This window comes from Plectropomus leopardus, chromosome 12, assembly GCF_026936395.1.
Source record: "Plectropomus leopardus strain MGB_pleo_1.0 chromosome 12, ASM2693639v1, whole genome shotgun sequence".
NCBI classification, from domain to species: Eukaryota; Metazoa; Chordata; class Actinopteri; order Perciformes; family Serranidae; genus Plectropomus; species Plectropomus leopardus.
This window is the reverse complement of record NC_142187.1, coordinates 32793561-32812062: the sequence shown is the minus strand read 5'-3', so window position 1 is coordinate 32812062 and position 18502 is coordinate 32793561. Positions and strand designations below refer to the sequence as shown.

Sequence of the window (18502 nt, the reverse complement as noted above, 5' to 3'; positions counted from 1 at the left end):
TTCACACATTTACGGATGACTGTGCTCACCCCGTCACCTTTAACAGCCTTTATTGGCATTACTGGCAGTAACCAGGGTGACATCGTTTCAGCCACATTACAGCCACTCCGACAGTCTGAACACCTCGCCGCTGTTATTTATGACCTCGCTGTGCTTTACTGCCTCGTCTTTTTTTTTGTTACTGAGTGAAACACATCAGCGCAGCCGCATGTAGCTCACACACTGCTCATTACTTCTAGTGCATCTAGTGATTTAAGTGATTCTCTTTCTGATTACAGTCTATTACACAAGTCTAGACACTGAAACAGACTCAGCTTCACTGTGTGTATGTGATGGGGTGATTTCACCTTTTTCTGCTCCTTTTTTCCCCAAAACTTTTGTTTACAAAGTGGAACAACAGGAAGTAAATTCTTCCTCTTTGCAGCATAAAACCTAAACTGGGTTGTTTGTTGTGGGTTTCGTTTGCGGCCGGCAGGTTTCAAGAGTGTAACTACAGGTGACTGACATTATAAGAGAAGAGGTTTATTTTAACCGGTAACATGCCAAATATCAATGAATGTTTAATAAAATGTGACTGAATGTTAATCAATTAGTAATTTAAGTTAGTGGTCAATTAAATAACATCATGTGACATTTACTTAAATGTAACAATGTGCTGCTTTTCTTTATTTTATATCATTTTAATATGAATTTCTTTAGATTTTGGGCTTTCGGTTGGCAAAACAAGCAGTTTGAATATGCTTCTTTGGGAAACAATTTTCTGCTTCTTTTCCTGATAATTTATAAACTAAAGTGATTAAATAATATTGAAACCATCATCAGCTTCAGCCCCTTTGGTTCGATGTAACTGTTGATTCATACACTCATTTTTACACCTGTATGTTTCCGTATACTTGATTACTGTCTTTGATGTTCAACTCCCTTTCTTTTCTTCCTTACTTTGCTCTTCAGGATGCTCTTTCAATTTTATCCACTGTATATAAAAATGTATTAATGAAGACTAGACGGGGTTCATACTGGTACACTAAACTCACTTTTTTAACCATTAACCAATGAGCTTATCTTGTTTTCTGTCTTCTCTTTTTGCCTGCTTGCACTCAGTGGCTTAAGGCCAAGGTAAGAGATGGTTGTCTTTCTCTTCTTTTTGTCATGTAATGTAAAAAAAAAGAAAGAAAAAACTTGCCAAGGTATCCATGCACCCATGAAACACATCTTTCATTTGTAAAAACTTGTACAAGAACGTGGAACAGGAATAGGAAGTTTCTGTTCAACATTCACAAAGTCACCAGTTTTCATTAAAAGGGAAATGTTGGTATTTTTGTAAAGTGGACCCTAATGTCTTATGTCTCTGTGTCTAAGTTACTAATGGCAACAATGGTTATTGAAATTATTTAAACACAAAAACAGGGGAAAATAAGGCCTATTTTGAAAAATAACATAGTTACCCTTTAACTTTTTCAACTTAACTATTTCCATTATAAACCTGGTGAGAAATACCAAAAATTTAATTTAATTTATTCAATCACTTATTTGATAACCCAGTGTTTTATTTTTTATAATGTCATTTTTTTTGTGATAAAATTTTTATTTAGTTTTATGCAGAGTATATATAATTTATATGATAAATCATTCATACATAGATGCATCTCATCCATATGTGCCTATATGTTTTACAAATTTTGCTGGTATTGATACTCCAGAAGTAAAATTGACCTTTTATTTAACTCTTCCCTCCCCTTTTTATTTGGAGTGTATTTGGGGGTTTCCACCTCTGTATTAGCATTTTTTTATTGTATGTAAAAAACATTTAAATGAAATATTATATTTAGAATTTACTCTCGTAACACATATTCCTATGTCCCTTTTATATCTTCATCCAAGTACTGAGTGACATCTCATTTTACATGCATAATTTCTCAACAGTCACCCACTAAGTGCCTCCTTCTGTTCTCTTTCTCCTTTCATATCAGTCTTTGTCTCCTGTTCTGTGTCTTTGTATTTGTCTGTGGACAGAAAAGCCTTTGTGCCAGTGTTTCTCCAAAGAATTGTGCCTGGTTGGAACTTCAGATGAGATGCTCATTTGAAACTAATTCAAGTTTGGCTCGATCATTATGGGTTTAAGTGACTCCTCGGCCTTAATATTCATTGGCAGGGGAAACACTGGTGTCAGCTCCTCAGATGATACAAAAGCAGCATTTTAACTCGTCTTTGCTCTTCCAGCAACATGGGAACAATGCAGCAGGAAGAGGAGGGACGCTTTCCAGGACCACCCCACCCACACAGAAACCCCCAAGTCCCCCCATGGCAGGTCGTGGTACCCTGGGGTAAGGACATACAGCCGTAATAGTATTTTTTAACACGTTCCCCACCAGAGTATTAGGCTACTACTAAGTTGCTAGCCAGCATCAGCATTTTTGGTCATATTTACTAATCTTTCAAGACCCCAAGAATATTTTGTGTTTCGAATATATAAACAATGAATACAAAAAAACTAAATTGTATTCCAGCTTCCTCCATTCCTTTTTTAGCAACACCTGAATTTGTGCATTTCCATTTTACCCCTTCCCCCCGGCAAAAAAAACATATGGGGCAAAAAATGGAGAAAATCACTTTTTTGTCAAAGAAAATCATTTTCAAGTCTTTTTTTCCCCCCCTCTTATTTTCTTATGTCAACTTGAATTGAACAAAAATTATACTGAAAATAATATCTTGTTCGAGCTTATAGAGTGGAACAATCCCCAAAATGTCAGCAAGCAAGGGCTTTTTTGCAAACTCTGCATATTTACATATCGTTCTGCTTGTTGGGAGTTGGCAGGAATCATACAGTCAGAGATCAGTTTATTCTTTCAACATAACCAGGTAATAAAGTCACTATAACCAAACCCACACTGCGGGCAGTGTCTCCTCTCGTCCTGCCTGTCACCATCTCACACACACACACGCACGCACGCACGCACGCACGCACGCACGCACACACACACATACACACACACACAGACTGAGGGAGACGCTGTCCTGATGGCCACTGACAGCGGTGCTCTGCGGTTATTGTGAGCAGCGAGCATGAGAATAAATGACAGTATATTTCCTCCTCGTTCCCTGATGATCTGAATAAGTTGCTAAATGAGTCTCTTGTTGCCTTTAAAAAATATTACATCACTAAGACGGTCTGAAAAGACACTAATAGTGATAAAGTCTTCAAGTTAGCAGTCCTCTCCTCCTGTTACTTTGGGATCGTCTTGCTCGTTGTTTTGGGACACAGAAATGTTTGTTCTCTCCCCTACAGTAAGATCATTAAATGACTGTTGTGTTGTAAATGACAGAAAATCTCATCAGTGGTGGGGAAAGTGTTAAAATGATTTTGATTCTTCTCATTCTGTGTTTGTATTCCTTTACAAACAGAAAAAACATTGATATTGACTGTGTTTTCTGTCTGTTTATCTCTGTCCAGGCGTAACACTCCCTACAAGACCCTGGAGCCGGTGAAGCCTCCAGTGGTGCCCAATGACTACATGACGAGCCCGGCTCGACTGGGCAACCAGCACAGCCCTGCACGCACAGCCTCTCTCAACCAGAGGCCCAGGACACACAGGTAGAAATGACGCCTACAATTATCATCAGAGTGGAGACCAACCTGACAACAATTCACATTAAACCAGACTTCAACAAAAAACCTGGAAACATGCAGTATAAAATAGACATGTAGCTAGAGCTGGATGATATGGCTTTAAATTAGTATCTTGATATTCTTAGGCTATATCGTGTTACATAATATATATCAATATTTTGAAATCTCTAAACTACTGTTAACGACTAAAATACAAAATTATTAAATGATCTACAGTTACAGTAGCTACTGCCATAAAATAAAGGCACATAAACTACTGTTATGATAAAGCTTAATAAAATGCTTTTAAGATTTTAAATAAAGTATAAAGTTAAATGGTGATCTTTACAACTAAATGGACTTTAACCATTGTTAATTAAATTGTTGACACCCGTGCCTTTCCTGCTGCGACACGTCAACATGTCCTCTGAGAAAACAAACCTTTACCTGTGACTTATTTCACTAAAGGCTCTAAAAGCCACATTTTCCCCCACAAGTGTTTTCAGTAGACTGTGTGTGCATGCACAGACGATGTTTATTGATTGACCTTTCTTATCATCCCCACTTTCATCTTAGCTTCTGTTAGGGTATTTTACTTTTATGTATAGCTTTAAATTTGCAACAGACCCACAGATCCTAATCCTGAGAGGACACATAATCTGTCAGATCGGGTGAAATAAAAACCTGTGTGGGTGCACTGTGGGCTTTTAAATTGTAATATTTAATCTTCAACTGCTCAGTTATAGCTGTAATTACTGGACAATTTTATTCTCTTAAGCCCTGTTCGCACAGGACTAGTATTACCTGGGGACTTCTGGTAATTTGTAATAATTGTGGAGGTCATCTGTTATTTTAATCCCTTGTAAATTTGCCATGTCCATAATTAGTTAAGTAAAAGCTCCATAGCAAATTACTTACCATATTTCTATATTAGTCCCATGTCAGTTGGCATCTCTGTGATATGGGGTTGTATTTTTTTGTCTAAGCGCCCTCCTCTCTGCCGCTTTACCTTTTTGAGAAATATGGAGGCTTCCTCTGCAATTATAATGAAAGTTTTGACAGCATTTTGGGTCCAAATTCAGCACTTGTCGTGCAAGAAGTGGATGGTTCACAGAGCCTTGACATCATATCTATCTTAAAATGTGAGAAAATTTTAGTAAAATACAGACTTTGCCTATAAAATTAATTGTCTCCAAGCTTATCTGCTATTGCTTGCTTATGATAACTACACTAATATTTCCAATTCAAAGTGATAAATTATTTGTTTAATGTACAATCCAGCAATTATAGACAAAGTGTAACAGCTCCTGTTAGTCTGAGCCTTTGAGATTTGAACACGGTCCCTGTAGCGTTCAGAACAAGGCTTGGCTCTCGTTTTGTTGTTGTTACACTGTGTAACTGTGAATGTGACTGTGTGCTCCCAGATTAGTGCCCAGTATTCATGTGCGAGTGTGCCAGACGGTGCACATCCACAGAGCTGTGAATCTGTTGCCACAGTGACGAGAACATTGTTATGACAGAATGACATATGAGGGAATAATGATGGGATGTCAAACACTGTCGTGTAATTAAGTTTGTCTCGCACATCTTCTAATGATCACCACAGAGACTCGTCTCTCTCCCTCTCTCTGCAGTGGCAGCAGTGGTGGAAGTGGCGGCAGGGAGAACAGCGGAGGCAGTGGGGTCGGTATCCCTTTAGCAGTTCCCACTCCGTCCCCTCCCAGTATGGGGCAAGGTGAGTCCCAGCAGCTGTGACCTCACTGCCCATCACAGGTGTTCGCTCTGCCGTTTTACAGTTATGGATTTTTGCAGGCTCTTTATATTCTCCATTATTGTCCTGGGCATTTTGTCTCACTCAACATCATCACATTATTTCAAATGCAGACAGATAATACTGTGACAATAACAATTTCTTGAGAAAAATAGTTCCACTCATAAAATTTCACTTAATATTAAAGACATTTTTATAAATCCAATAACAATTGTCAGCATTTAGCTTTATTCAGGCCTTATTTTAGAACCTTAGCTTGTTTGGTAACCTCTTAACTCTTGACATCAGTTTTGCTGCATTCAGATGCCTTTCACAAGCTTTTTAACCCTTGAAAAATGAGCAAAGTGATATAATTTTATTTGAAAAAATGTAGGGAAAAAAAGGCAGTGACCAACTTGGCAAAAATTGCCCCAGAAATTTTAAGAAATTAGTAATAAGTGAAAAGAAGGTGACCTCAAAGTTAGTTGGGAAACATGTCTGGAAAGCAATATTTATTATTAGTACTAATTCATTTGAAAATTATAATGAAGAAAATATGACACATTTATTTTAAAATAAACCAACATTCTTGCGGGTCAGTTTTTTGCTTTTCTCTTTTTGCTCATTTTCATAATTTTCTTTCCTAATTTCTTTAAAAAATATTAATGTGATTAAGAATAAATTATCAGTGTTTTTGCATTAAAGGTTTTTTTTATTGTAGGTTATTTGATGTTTGATGGTGTTGACTGAAGTAAATCAAATGTAAACCCTTTTATTATACCAAAAGTGACTCCTCAGGCTGAGATTTTAGTGTTATGAGCCTTTATCTCTCCTCTCCTCCAGTGGCGACGTCCTCAGCCTCAGTGCCCCAGGGCCCCGGCTTGGGCCCCATACCAATGTCCCAGTTCGGCACCATCTCCCGCCAGATCTCCCGTCACAACTCCTCCACCACCTCCTCGGCCTCTATGGTGTCGGCCACTGGCACGTACCGCCGCGCGCCCTCCGTCTCCTCCCAGCAGCCTCACATCAACGGAGGTCCTGCCTACCCACAAAACTCCGGTAACTCAGGTCTAATACGTGTTTTCATCAAGAACGTTTGTATTTTATAAACAGTGTGCTGCACTTATTGTCAGGGATAGTTGGTCACGCTATTTAGGTTATTGAATTATCATATTAAAAAATCATTCTTTTTTTATTTATTTTTAATAATAATTATAAATAGTCTTACTGACCACTGCTGTCTACAATGCTTCCTCTGTTAAAAGGTCAATTTTAACCACCTCCTCAACTATCGTCTCTTTTGTTGTTGCCAGAAACTTTCGTCTCTACCCTCTAGTGCCATCTGTTGGCTGTATCAATGTTATCATATATCACGCATAAAAGTATGAGGGCAGGGACGTTCGAAACGGATACATCTATTTTTGGCACATAAAGGGAGCTAAAAAGAGCCTTTACAGTAGATAAAGCAGAGATAAAGGCTGTATAATTGTATCATCCGTTCTTGACTATTGCCAGTGTTTTTGAGTCCTCTGGGTCTAAAATATATGCACGGGCTAGCCCCTTCCAGAAGTTAATGAAAATTAATTATGAATGATAATTACTGATGTCAGGGTTGTTGAAACCTTCCCACCTCAGCCCTGCTGTGCACAGTGTTTCATTACATTAGTAATTGAGTTATGACATTATTGTTTTAGTCAGCTGGAGGGGGCTTCTCGTTCAGGAGACACGACACTTACAATAAATAGCTACCAGACAAGGGGAAACCCAGGACATATGCATATTTTCTGTCAGAAGAGTAGAATTTATTTTGGCAGGCATCACTCTGAGCCATTCTCCTCTAATGGCTTCTTCCTCTCAAAGGACGAGCGTCTTCCTTGGCACAGAAGGAGGAGGATGTCTGTCTTGTCTGAGAGAAGAGAGACAATGATGCAGAGCCGCATCAACCAGGGACTTACACTGGGACATCATATGATCTCTGTGGTGTCGACTCATTGAAATTTAATTAAAGTGAAAGATACATTTGTATTCCTGGCGAATGTAATGGAGGTTTTTACAGAGCAAAAAGCTAGTTCCGGCACCTGAGGGAGCTCATTGATCTCAGGAGGCGTGCTGAAGCTGTGGATGGATGTGTGTCTGTGGAGAGGACAGGGTGGAATAAAAAGACATTACTGCCCAGCGAGATTACAGACGCTCCTCCATTACATGTGATTCATGAGTCAGACCTGGCGTGCATGTGCGTGACATCATGTCTTTGAGTGAGGACAGCTGTGTTTGTCTTTGTCTATTCATGTACCTCCTGTTTTAAAACAATACAGCAAAAACACTGTCAGAGGCAGCACATGGAGATTTTAGGAATGCTGTGACATTCAGTAAAACAGGGACACTCAGCTTACTTTGCTTGGGGGACACTTTTGCAAAATGACACTCGCAGCAACCCCAAATATGTGTCTATGATTTCAGGACAATTCTAGGATTTTAGGATGTTTCAGGATTTTAGTGTTTCTGGCATTTTGGCTAATTTTTATAAATTCAAAGGATTTTAGTATTTTTTCAGATTTTATGATGTTTCTATAACTTTTGGAATTTTGGATTTTATTACATCTCTAGGACTTAAACACATTGCTAGGATTTTAGGATATTTCTAGAATTTTAGCACATTTCTGGGATTTGGGCACATTTCTAGAATTTAAGGATGTTTCAAGGATTTTAGAACATTTTTAGGATTTTAGGACATTACTCTGGATTTAGGATCTTTCCAAGATTTTAGGATGTTTCATGGATTTTAGGACATTTCTCAGATTTAAGGACATTTTTAGGATTTTAGGACATTTCTCAGATTTAAAGACATTTGTAGGATTTGAGGACATTAGAGAACATTAGGACGTTTTCAGAACATTTGATGCTGTTTTATGCACTTTATGTACACTAAAAGTACAAATTACACATAGTTCCCTGTGTGACTCACTTTATATTTATTTTGAATTAGAAATTGGGCCGTAAGTTAAGTATCACTGCAGTGAAGGGTGTGATTGAACCGAATTTTGCTCTTGATCCAGATATACCACGCACCACTTTCTGCATTTAATGATATAAGAGAAGCTGCAGCTCTACCTGAAAGTGCTTTGGGATCTCTGCTTTGTTATTCCTACCACACAGCCACTGAGCTGCGTCTTGCTACCGTCGTGATTTTGGGTCTGTGTAGTGCTTTGCAGCTCTCAGACTGTGGCTACAGCCTTTGCTTTTGATGCGAAATGGATGCTGATGAGGTAGATTCTCAGACTGAGATGAGACGAATGCCTCTTTAGCCCAGCTTGAAAACTGCAGCACAAAAGGACACTGATTGGAGATGTGTAAATGAGTTGCTCAGCAATGCTTCCTGCACTGTTTCGCTCACTCACAGGCTTTTTGTTTTCTTTTTTTATCCTCTCTTTTTTCCATTCTGTGTTTGGACTTCATCTCCTCTGTTGTGTCTATTTGCTCTTCTCTTGTCATTGTCTGTCTCCCTGCCCACCACCTCCGTCGCTCTCTGTCTCTCTGCTGCTTTGTCTGCCTCCCTGGGTGTTGTTGCTCCAGTGTCTGTGGCTCCTCCGCCTCCTCCTCCAATGGTCCAGCTGACCCCACAGATCCCTCTGACCGGCTTTGTGGCCAGAATGCAGGAGAGCAGTAAGTACACATGCATGCACACTCTCATAAGTACATATGCATGCATGAGTACAATCAGGTCCACTGTATGAACTACACACGAGCAGGGCCCAACAATAACTGCTGAAATAAACAGGGCACGGATGCAACACGTCACGTAAGCCAGCTGGGATTTTATACCTGCTCCACAGTGTTCGGCAGCGTCCGTGGTCAGTGTAGCAGTGTACTGTCAGTGTTACAGTGTCAGTGTAAAGTTAATGTATTGAGTAACATATATTATAAATCTCTTATTGACCATAATTTACTCAAATCACAGTTTTCTCTGAAGTGAGAAAACCTACAGCAGCCAAAGACGTGTAACCAGGTGTTCAATAAGCCAGCATTAGAAATGAAGTAACAGATTGGTACAATAATCATCATCAAATGTGTTAATTTGTCTCGGTACAGATTTTAGGTCATATTGCCAATATTTAGGTCTCAATCTGTGTAAGCATAACTTTGAAGAGACACCTTTTCATCACATCTTTTATCAGTGCTTTCCACACTGCTTCACTTTTTACACTCTTCTCTGTGGCTTGCTTCACTCGGCACACCTTTCCTTGCACTATATTTGGGGGTCGAAGGGGGAGCACACGCCCCTCGGATGACCGTCTGTTGCCATGGTGATGGATCACTGAAAGCGTGCGTCCTGATCTTTCTGTCCGCTGAGGAGAGAAATGTGACCTGATGCCGTGTCCTGATTCACCATCCGCCTGTCTGCAGAGATGCAGCCGCGTGGCGATCTGACTGTCTGTATCTGTCTGGTGAAACACAACGGCAGGCTGCCGTCACACGAAACTGAAGCACACTGCTGGATATGAGTCATACAGTCTAATAAGGAACAGCTTATGCCTTAAAACAGGCACATTAGCACATTTTTTATAAAGAATTGTAAACCTTTAGTAATCAAGCCTCTGTTTTTATTCTTCTACACAGCCAGTTTCTGGAAAAACTTTCTCAGTAGAGACTTTTTCTTTTTACATTTCCTGCACCAGAAATGGAGATTAATATGTAAATGCAGGAAGAACTGGGTAGTTAGTATGACTAGCACTTTCTGCCTGGATCGAACAGACAAAGAAAAGAGTGCCGCAGTTAAAATGAGGTCAAGGCACTGAACACACAAATGTTTCACAAGTGCAAAAACATTACAGCAATGGACTGAGAAATGTTGATATCACATAAAACTGGGTTTCCAGACATGCTTTTTTAATGCATTTATAATAGAGAATGTCTTGCTTTTTCTGTCTGTAATAATAGTAAATTACAATACAGGCAGGTTTTTTTCTAAGCAATGATTGATTAGATATTGTTATTGCCAAATATACAGCAGACTCTGACTTAATGTAATGTTTGCTGCATTTACACAGCCTTTAAGGAGTTGTAATGGACTGGACTAATAAAATCCAAGACAGCTATTGTTATATAGTGAAGCTTTTTTAGCTCTTAATGCCTGAAACAGATTTGAAGTTGGTTGTAAGACCAATGGGAAAAACAGTACGTAAACAGATTTGAATTGAGAGGATCCATTAAATTCAGACCTCTGCTGCATTTTTGCAGTTTGTTTAATTCAAGAGCGGGCTTATGAATTAGTTAGATATGAGGTGCAGCTTTCCTTTTATCCCTGCACTTTTGGGTGCGAGCCTGAAGAGGGACTCACTCCAGGAGAACACTTGTATCACATGCACAGATGTGTATAAAGGACTGAAGACTGCAGAGCCAGTGGAGGAGAGTCAGGCTTTAATAATCACCCTCTGAATTAAACACCAGTCCACCAAATATACCACCTGCTTGTGTTGACATGCAGACAGATGTGATGATTCCTTTTCTGCTGAACTTTTAGCCCTCAGACCCAGGAGCACTTTGGCTGTATGAGTAAATTCACACATTCACCCAAAATTGACTCAAGGGAACATTCAGGTTATGTTTCTAAGTCAATGCGTAAAATGCCACTGCTATTTATCAGGGGTAAAACTAAACTACCAATCATACACGTTTGTGAAAGTTTTAAGGTAATCTGCCTAGATTACCTTAAATCTGCCTAGATTACCATCTTTTAATGTAGCTTGAATTGTACCTGTCCATATTGTTTTTACAAAGGTGTTCACGCTTACCTTTCAAAATTCCAGTAAAATGTGAGCAAGCTGTAGGTGCCTTTTTTAAAGGCCGGGGAACCCCCCAGTTCTCCCTCACCAGGGATATATTATGGAATATTGTATGAAATAGCATGAAAATGTCATATTAAATTAAGCCATTGAAAATAGCATAAGAAAGTCATAGTGTCGTACAAAATTGCGCCAAAAATTCATACTATAGCATGGAGTCAAAAATAGCAGCAATAAGTCATATCATAGCATGTGGTCAAAATCCATGCCAGAAAGTCACACTATGGCATGTCATCCAAAATCTCGCCAATGAGTCATACTATAACATGTGGTCCAAAATTGTGCCAAAAACTCATACTATACTATGTCATCTAAAAGAGCGCCAAAAAGTCATAATATAGTATGTCGTCCACAATAGCCCCAAAATGATATACTATAGCATGCTGGCCAAAGTCATACTATACTATCTCAACCAAAATTGATCTTAAAAGTTAAACTATAGCATTTGGTCCTAAATCACACCAAAAAGTCATACTACAGCATTTCATCCAAACTTGCGCCATAAGTAATAATATAGCATGTAGATCCAATTCTGTCCAAAAAGTCATACAACAGCATGTTGTCTAAAATCGTGCCAAAAAGTAATACTGCAGGATGTCGTCAGAAATCGCACCAAAGCATCATACTGAAGCATGTAGTCCAGTATCTCACCAAAAAGTCACATTATAGCATGTCATCCAAAATTGTACAAAAAAGTCATGTCGTCCTAAATCCCACCAAAAAGTCATACTATTACATGTAGTCCAAAATTGCACAAAAAAGTCATGCAGTAGCATATCGTCCAAAAGTTTGCCAAAAAGTCATACCACTGCACGTCATCAAAAATTTTGCCAAAAAGTCAATCTATAGCAAGTCATCGAACATACCATGACTAATTCATACTAACCAGGTTTTTGTAAACACCATAAAAATGTCACAGTATAGTGGAAATAAATGCTGTGCCTCATTTTGCTCGGGGCTGAAAGCAGCCGTGGTCTCGGTGATGGCTGTCAATACAGAATAATTAATATGAAAATATTAATACTAGTTTAAAGTCTGGACACTTCTAGGAAAATGGAAATATGGCCCCACTGTGACATTTGTTTTTTCCAAATGTAATTATAGGATCAAATCATTGCTACAGATTGCTCTTCCATGTAGGAATCTTACCTGATACATCAAATAAATAAATAAATCGTGAAAAAGCATTGCATTTCAAAAATGTGATCACGCAGCTGCAACAAAAAAAAAGAATTAATTTAGTGCAGTGAGAGATTAAATCAGCAGAGCAAACACATTATCTGTGCACTCTTTCCTCTCTCTTGATTTTTCCGTCCTCTCTCTGATTCTCCATCTCCTCTGCTGTGTGTTGCAGTAACAGACAGCCCCGCCCCGCCTCCTCCACCTCCCCCAGAGGACATGGGTGTGTTTGAGGAGCCCTCTCCCCCTCCTCCTCCCCCACCTGTGGACTATGAGGAAGAGGAGGCTGCAGTGGTTCATTACAGCGATCCCTATGCTGACGGAGACCCCCACTGGGCCCCCAAGGCTTATTTAGAGAAAGGTTAGTGACAGTTTTCCTTTTTTTTCTGGAAAAATAAAAAGCAAAATTTTTGTTTGTATTTTTGTAACATTACCTTCTTTTAATTCTATTTTTCTCAGTCGTGGCCATCTATGACTACAGTAAGGACAAGGAGGATGAGCTGTCCTTCATGGAAGGAGCCATCATCTATATAATCAAGAAAAACGATGACGGCTGGTTCGAAGGGGTCTGTAACGGCGTCACCGGACTCTTTCCAGGAAATTATGTCGAGTCTATCATGCACTATGCTGACTAAAAAAATATTAAAAAACACCCAAAAAGGCACTGCAGTTTTGAACAAAGGTAAAACCGTGAAGATGTACAGATGTGTGCAGTCCAGTGACTGCACTTCAAACAGCCCCCGTTTTTAATGAAGTGCCATGATTGATTTACAAATAGTTTTTTCTTTTGGGGGGAACTTGTGCTTGCACGGTTTATTATGCTCAAAAAAAAAAAGTGTCGCACAAAAAAGGAGGTGGCTGAAGCTTTGGACTACGGTCTGTTAGTTTACACTGTTGACGAAAGGGAGGAGAAAAACGCCTTCTAGCTTCCACTGTTACATCTGTGGTGGTCAGGTAGCACTTTTCAAACTTTTAACAGTCACATTTTGCCTCATAAGAAATTACAGAATTTTAAGAAAGCCAAGTGATCTAGACTTAGTATTAATTTGTGTATGTGCAGCCATCATGTCCAGTATTTACAGTATGCAGTGGATCTAGACAGTGAAGTATTACTAGGATTTCATAACTAGATGAGGCAGTGTAGCATTTTTAGGATAAAATGCTGCGCAGATGCTCCTACCCGTTTATTTGCACTGTAGACCAGCAGACCAACCCTTCCCTCCTTTCAAAAACATCCATCTTTACCTTACAAAAAAAATAAAAGATTAAAAGGACAAACTGGCATCAACAAGTGCATTAGGACACGACTGAATGTTCGATGCCGTCAATGTCCAAATCACAAGATGTTAAAGGGGGAACAAAAGCAACCTTGAGTTGTGTATTTACTATGCTCTGTGTCTGTAGGGACGTATGGAAGCTCATTACCTCCCGTGTGACGAAAAAAAGGTCCTGTAAGTCAATATATGCGACACTTTTTAGAAGTAATAAGTTAATATCTCAAAATAGAGAAACGTTATAAAAACAAAATGAGTTAATATCTCAAAATAATGTTAAACTTTGTAAAAATACAACAAACAAACAAAAAAAAGACCAACTTCTCAAAAAATCGACCTATTTTGAAAAAAATAGACACTTTGTGAAACAAATTACTTACCACAAAATAGTGAAAAACTCTTGAACTGATGATAAACTTTCTCAAATTATCTCAATATGATGAGAAACTCTCTCGAAATAACTTCTCAAAGTAATGAGAAACTTTAAAAAGACTTCTCAAAATGTTCTCATAATTTTCTCAAAATAATGACTTATCTCAAAATAATGAGTAGGCTTTTTAATATCATGACTTCCTAAAATAATCAGAAACTTTCAGGTTTATCTCAAAACAAAGACTGCTATCAAAATGATGTGAAGGTTTCTCAAAAAAAAATACTCATCTCAAAGTAATCAGAAACTTTCAAACAGTAATTTAGTATCTCAAAATAATGAGAAACTACTGAAAAATAATGAAAGTTTTCTCAAAATGATAAGAAACTTTCTCAAAAAACGACTCATCTCAAAATAATGAGAAACTTTCTCAAACAAATAACTTTATCTCAAAATAATGAGAAATTTTTAAAATATGAAACTTTCTCAAAAAACGACTTATCTCAAAATAATGAGAAACTTTCTCAAAATAATGAGAAACTTTCTCAAACAAATAACTCTTATCTCAAAATAATGAGAAATTTTTAAAATATGAAACTTTCTCAAAAAACGACTTATCTCCAAATAATGAGAAACTTTCTCAAAATAATGAGAAACTTTCTCAAACAAATAACTCTTATCTCAAAATAATGAGAAATTTTTAAAATATGAAACTTTCTCAAAAAACAACTTATCTCAAAATAATGAGAAACTTTCTCCAAATAATGAGAAACTTTCTCAAAATAATGAGAAACTTTCTCAAACAAATAACTCTTATCTTAAACTAATGAGTTAGTTTCTTAAAATAATGGGAAACTTAATAAAAAGAGAAATTTTCTCAAAGTAATGAGAAACAATGTCACTTAGAGAAAAGTGAGTCAGTATTTTAGAACATTTCGCACGATGACCTGCATGATGTTTTTTTCCTGTCACACTGGCGTAAATGGGCTTCCGTAGCTGATGCTGTTTAAAAAGGGTGAACTGAGTGTATAGAATGAATTACAAAAAAAAGACAACAGTTTCTTCTTTCTGGTGGAGTTTCTTTCTGTTCTCTAACTTGTATATAAACTGTAACGTGAGAAGCTGCCAGTACAGTACATTTGTCGGTTAGTGTGTTTCACCTGTGAGCTCCCATCAGCGTCAGTGGAGGTGATGCCGAGATTGGATGTCGTTTTTTGTTAGGTTTTTTTTTTAATTTTGTTCATTTTTTACTTGAATATCAATTTTATCCATCACTCACAGTGCCATTTTAACTTTACGGGGGCAAAGTGGCCGTGTATAAACATTTATTTTTCTATGTTGAGTCACAGCTATATCATTTTTGATCACTATATTCGGTGATGCTGTCCAGCTACTGTAGCAGAGCTCTGAGATTGCTTCGACATAAGAAGCAGAGGAAGGACTAACTTTGTGTGTTTTCATGTCGATTTCCTTTGTGTTGGAATAGCTGCACTGATTAGTTATCAACAACTGTTACGATTTCCGTCACTGATTAGATTTTTTTTACACGAAGGTTGCTATCCAGAACTAACCTTTACACTCGTTCTTTCAGTGGTTGCTGGTGTGGTGCTTTACATTGGTGCTCAATAACCATAATCACCAACCCAAACAACCTCAAACTAAGACTGCTCTACGCACTGCAGAAACTTAACAAGGGATTTTAGTCTCGTGCATCAGATTTGTCGTCAATCACCTCTGAATTTTAGTGAATGTAGGCTTCAGCAGTAATGTACTAAAGCTAGATTCAGTCTTACAGTTTGTTTTTTTGTCGAGCTACACGCAGATAAAGTCTGTGCTGCGTATGAATGACAGCTGCAGTGAAGGAATGAATTTCAATCCCGAGGTCTTAAAAATAGTGCCGATACGAAAACGTCTCTTCTCATTTCTACTACTTTTACAAAATAAGATGCCTGCTCTTACGAAGTGATTGTTGGTGCGAATTAAACCCACTTTTAGATGGAAGCTAATATTTATGTTGGCTGTTTGTAAGGGACTGTACTTTATTTATCAGAGGACGAGGGGTTGTTTGGTTGTGACTTCATCGACCCTTTCTGGAGCTACAAATACAGCATTATCTTCTCTACGCCATAAATAACCATTTTCACCAAAAATATAGTTATGGAGCCAATGCAAAAAGCAAACAGCACGGAGAAAGCCATCACCAAAACAAACTGCTGATTTCTTAAAAGTTATGAATGTAACTTTCAAAAAAAAATATTTTAAGCCCTTTTTTGCTCAGAGATCACACTGTAGAGCTGCTATGAAGTCCCTTTTTGTTTGTGCCGCCTTTGCACTTTTACTCACAACGAAACAACTCATTTACGGAGCTGTTAAAACCCCTCGTCGTGGCTCAAAGGCGACACAACTCTGTACCCTAATTCTGCCATCGTACCGTATATACAGAAGGCCGAGGCGGGGTAACGACGCGATATTCCCGCCGTTAACAGGCAGTGTAAGAGGCTGCTTTCTCTCTGTAGTTTTGAGTGAGCACCTGAACATCAGCCAAAAACGAGAGACTGACCGTGATTCGCCGGCATAATGTCGATAAAACTATGGAAAGTAAATCATATTAAGAAAAACGTTACAATCTTCAGTGTTTCTATATTTTATTTTGACCATTGACTCCATGATACTAACGAGCTTTTTGTACACAGATAACTTTATCAGCTGATGTTAATAATTTCTGTTTAAACTATGATAATGGTGCAATTCTGACTTCTTTTTTTTGTTTTTACAACAAAAGCGTGATTAAAAAAAACTCCCTCCCTAAAGAATTATTTGAAGTGCCTCCCCCGCTATGCATCACCCCCTCCTCGCTCAAAAATAACGCACAGTCCCTAACAAGTCGCATAAACAAACATAATCATATCTACTTTGGGACTAATGGGCATTGAACGCAAGCTTTTATTTTGAAATGGATGCAGACTAGCTGATGTGGTGAGGGAGGAAATCATCCAGCTGTAACATTTTCAGGTTTCAGGTTTCCACTCGGACTAGAAAGGACAATGACTCGGTCAAACGAGCAGTATTCATCGTGCATGAAGGTTTCGTCATAACAGTGAATGATTTGCCACTACATCCCATTCTTGATTGTATTTTTTCCATCATGAAGTAATTTTTGTGAAAACTTTTTCTACCTAATGTATTTTTAGCTTTGCGTCGTTTTTTTGTGTCAGAGACTGCTGAAGAAGGTTCGCTAGCAGTTTGTATGTTAAGGATTTATTTATACTTTTTTCATAGAGAAATCATGAGACAACCACTGACGTGCAGAACTTTGTAATGTTTACCACTTAACGTCTAGCATTTCAGGGCATCACAGGTCAAGGCGCCTTTCTTTGATGTGTGTTTTCTTAATGATGAAATGTGGGGGGTTAAAAAAAAAATCAGTAACTTAAATGTTCATGGGAACAAAATCCAATATTTGTCTTCTCCTCTCAGTTTGTACATAGGATGTGTTCATTGAAATTTATGTACAGTCTTTTTGTAATAAACAGCTCATTGAAACAATGAACACAGCTGTGTGTATTTCTTGTCCTGAGGTTAATTTATCTGATGATTATAAAATACACGTAGTACCGCTTTACCTGGTAGAGATGCTCGAGCTGCTTTGTCGCAGCAGCCTCATACATGTTTCTAGGATTTCAGGACTTTTCTCAGATTTTATGACATTTCTTGAATTGTGACGCTTTTCTAGAATTTTTGGACGTTTCTAAGATTTTATCACATTTCTCGGATTTTGGCATGTTTCTAGGATTTTAGGACATTTCTCAGATTTTAGGACATTTGTCAGAATTTAGGACATTCTTCAGACTTTAGGACATTTTTAGGATTTTAGGGCATTTCTTGGATTCTAGCATGGTTCTAGGACTTTAGGACTTTTTGGGGGATTTTTAGACATTTCAGATTTTAGGCCATTTCTAGGATTTATTTATTTATTTATTTATATAGTTTATTTGTTAGGGACAATGTAAATAATTTAATTAATAAGACATTATAGCTATTGCTGGTTTCCAACTCCTGTCCCTAATTAGTATTCCAGCAAAGAAAAGAAGAGAGAAAAAAATGATGGCATTTCTCGGATTTTAGGATGTTTTAGGGATTTCAGGAAATCTTTAGGATTTTAAGGACATTCGGATCTTAACTGGGACCTCAGTCTGGGGGGTGCAGGGATCCTCCACATGCACTTTTTTTGATCTAGCTCTATTTTGATGCTGTTTCATGCACTCTGGCACCTTAGATTTGGCCTGCAGGCCATAAATTGAGTATTGTTTATTCGCAATGCATGGGATATGCATGTTTCAAAGTCATGGAAATGGGATAAAATATTAATAAAAAGTTATGGGAAAGTTTTGGAAAAACATGTGGGAGCCCTTTATGAGTCCAGTAGATGTGAGTCAGCAGGCAGGAGTCATGCCACATGTTCTGCTGTGGACGGGGGCA

The 18502-nt window shown here is 38.1% G+C and overlaps 1 protein-coding gene across 3 annotated transcripts in view; it reads left to right on the top strand.

Moving 5' to 3' along the window:
* Positions 1–17573, top strand: part of LOC121951188 (abl interactor 1-like) — a 42797-nt gene extending 25224 nt beyond the window's left edge. The window contains exons 4-11 of one of the 3 annotated variants that reach the window (XM_088085853.1): positions 1102–1116; positions 2221–2324; positions 3452–3592; positions 5242–5342; positions 6201–6416; positions 8931–9020; positions 12555–12740; positions 12839–17573. In XM_088085853.1, coding sequence (XP_087941979.1) covers positions 1102–1116; positions 2221–2324; positions 3452–3592; positions 5242–5342; positions 6201–6416; positions 8931–9020; positions 12555–12740; positions 12839–13014 — 1029 coding nt within the window. In that variant the 3' untranslated portion in view covers positions 13015–17573. The remainder of the gene's footprint in view (positions 1–1101; positions 1117–2220; positions 2325–3451; positions 3593–5241; positions 5343–6200; positions 6417–8930; positions 9021–12554; positions 12741–12838) is intronic. The other 2 variants (XM_088085855.1, XM_088085854.1) reach the window with 2 other exon arrangements.
* Positions 17574–18502: the final 929 nt, after the last annotated feature.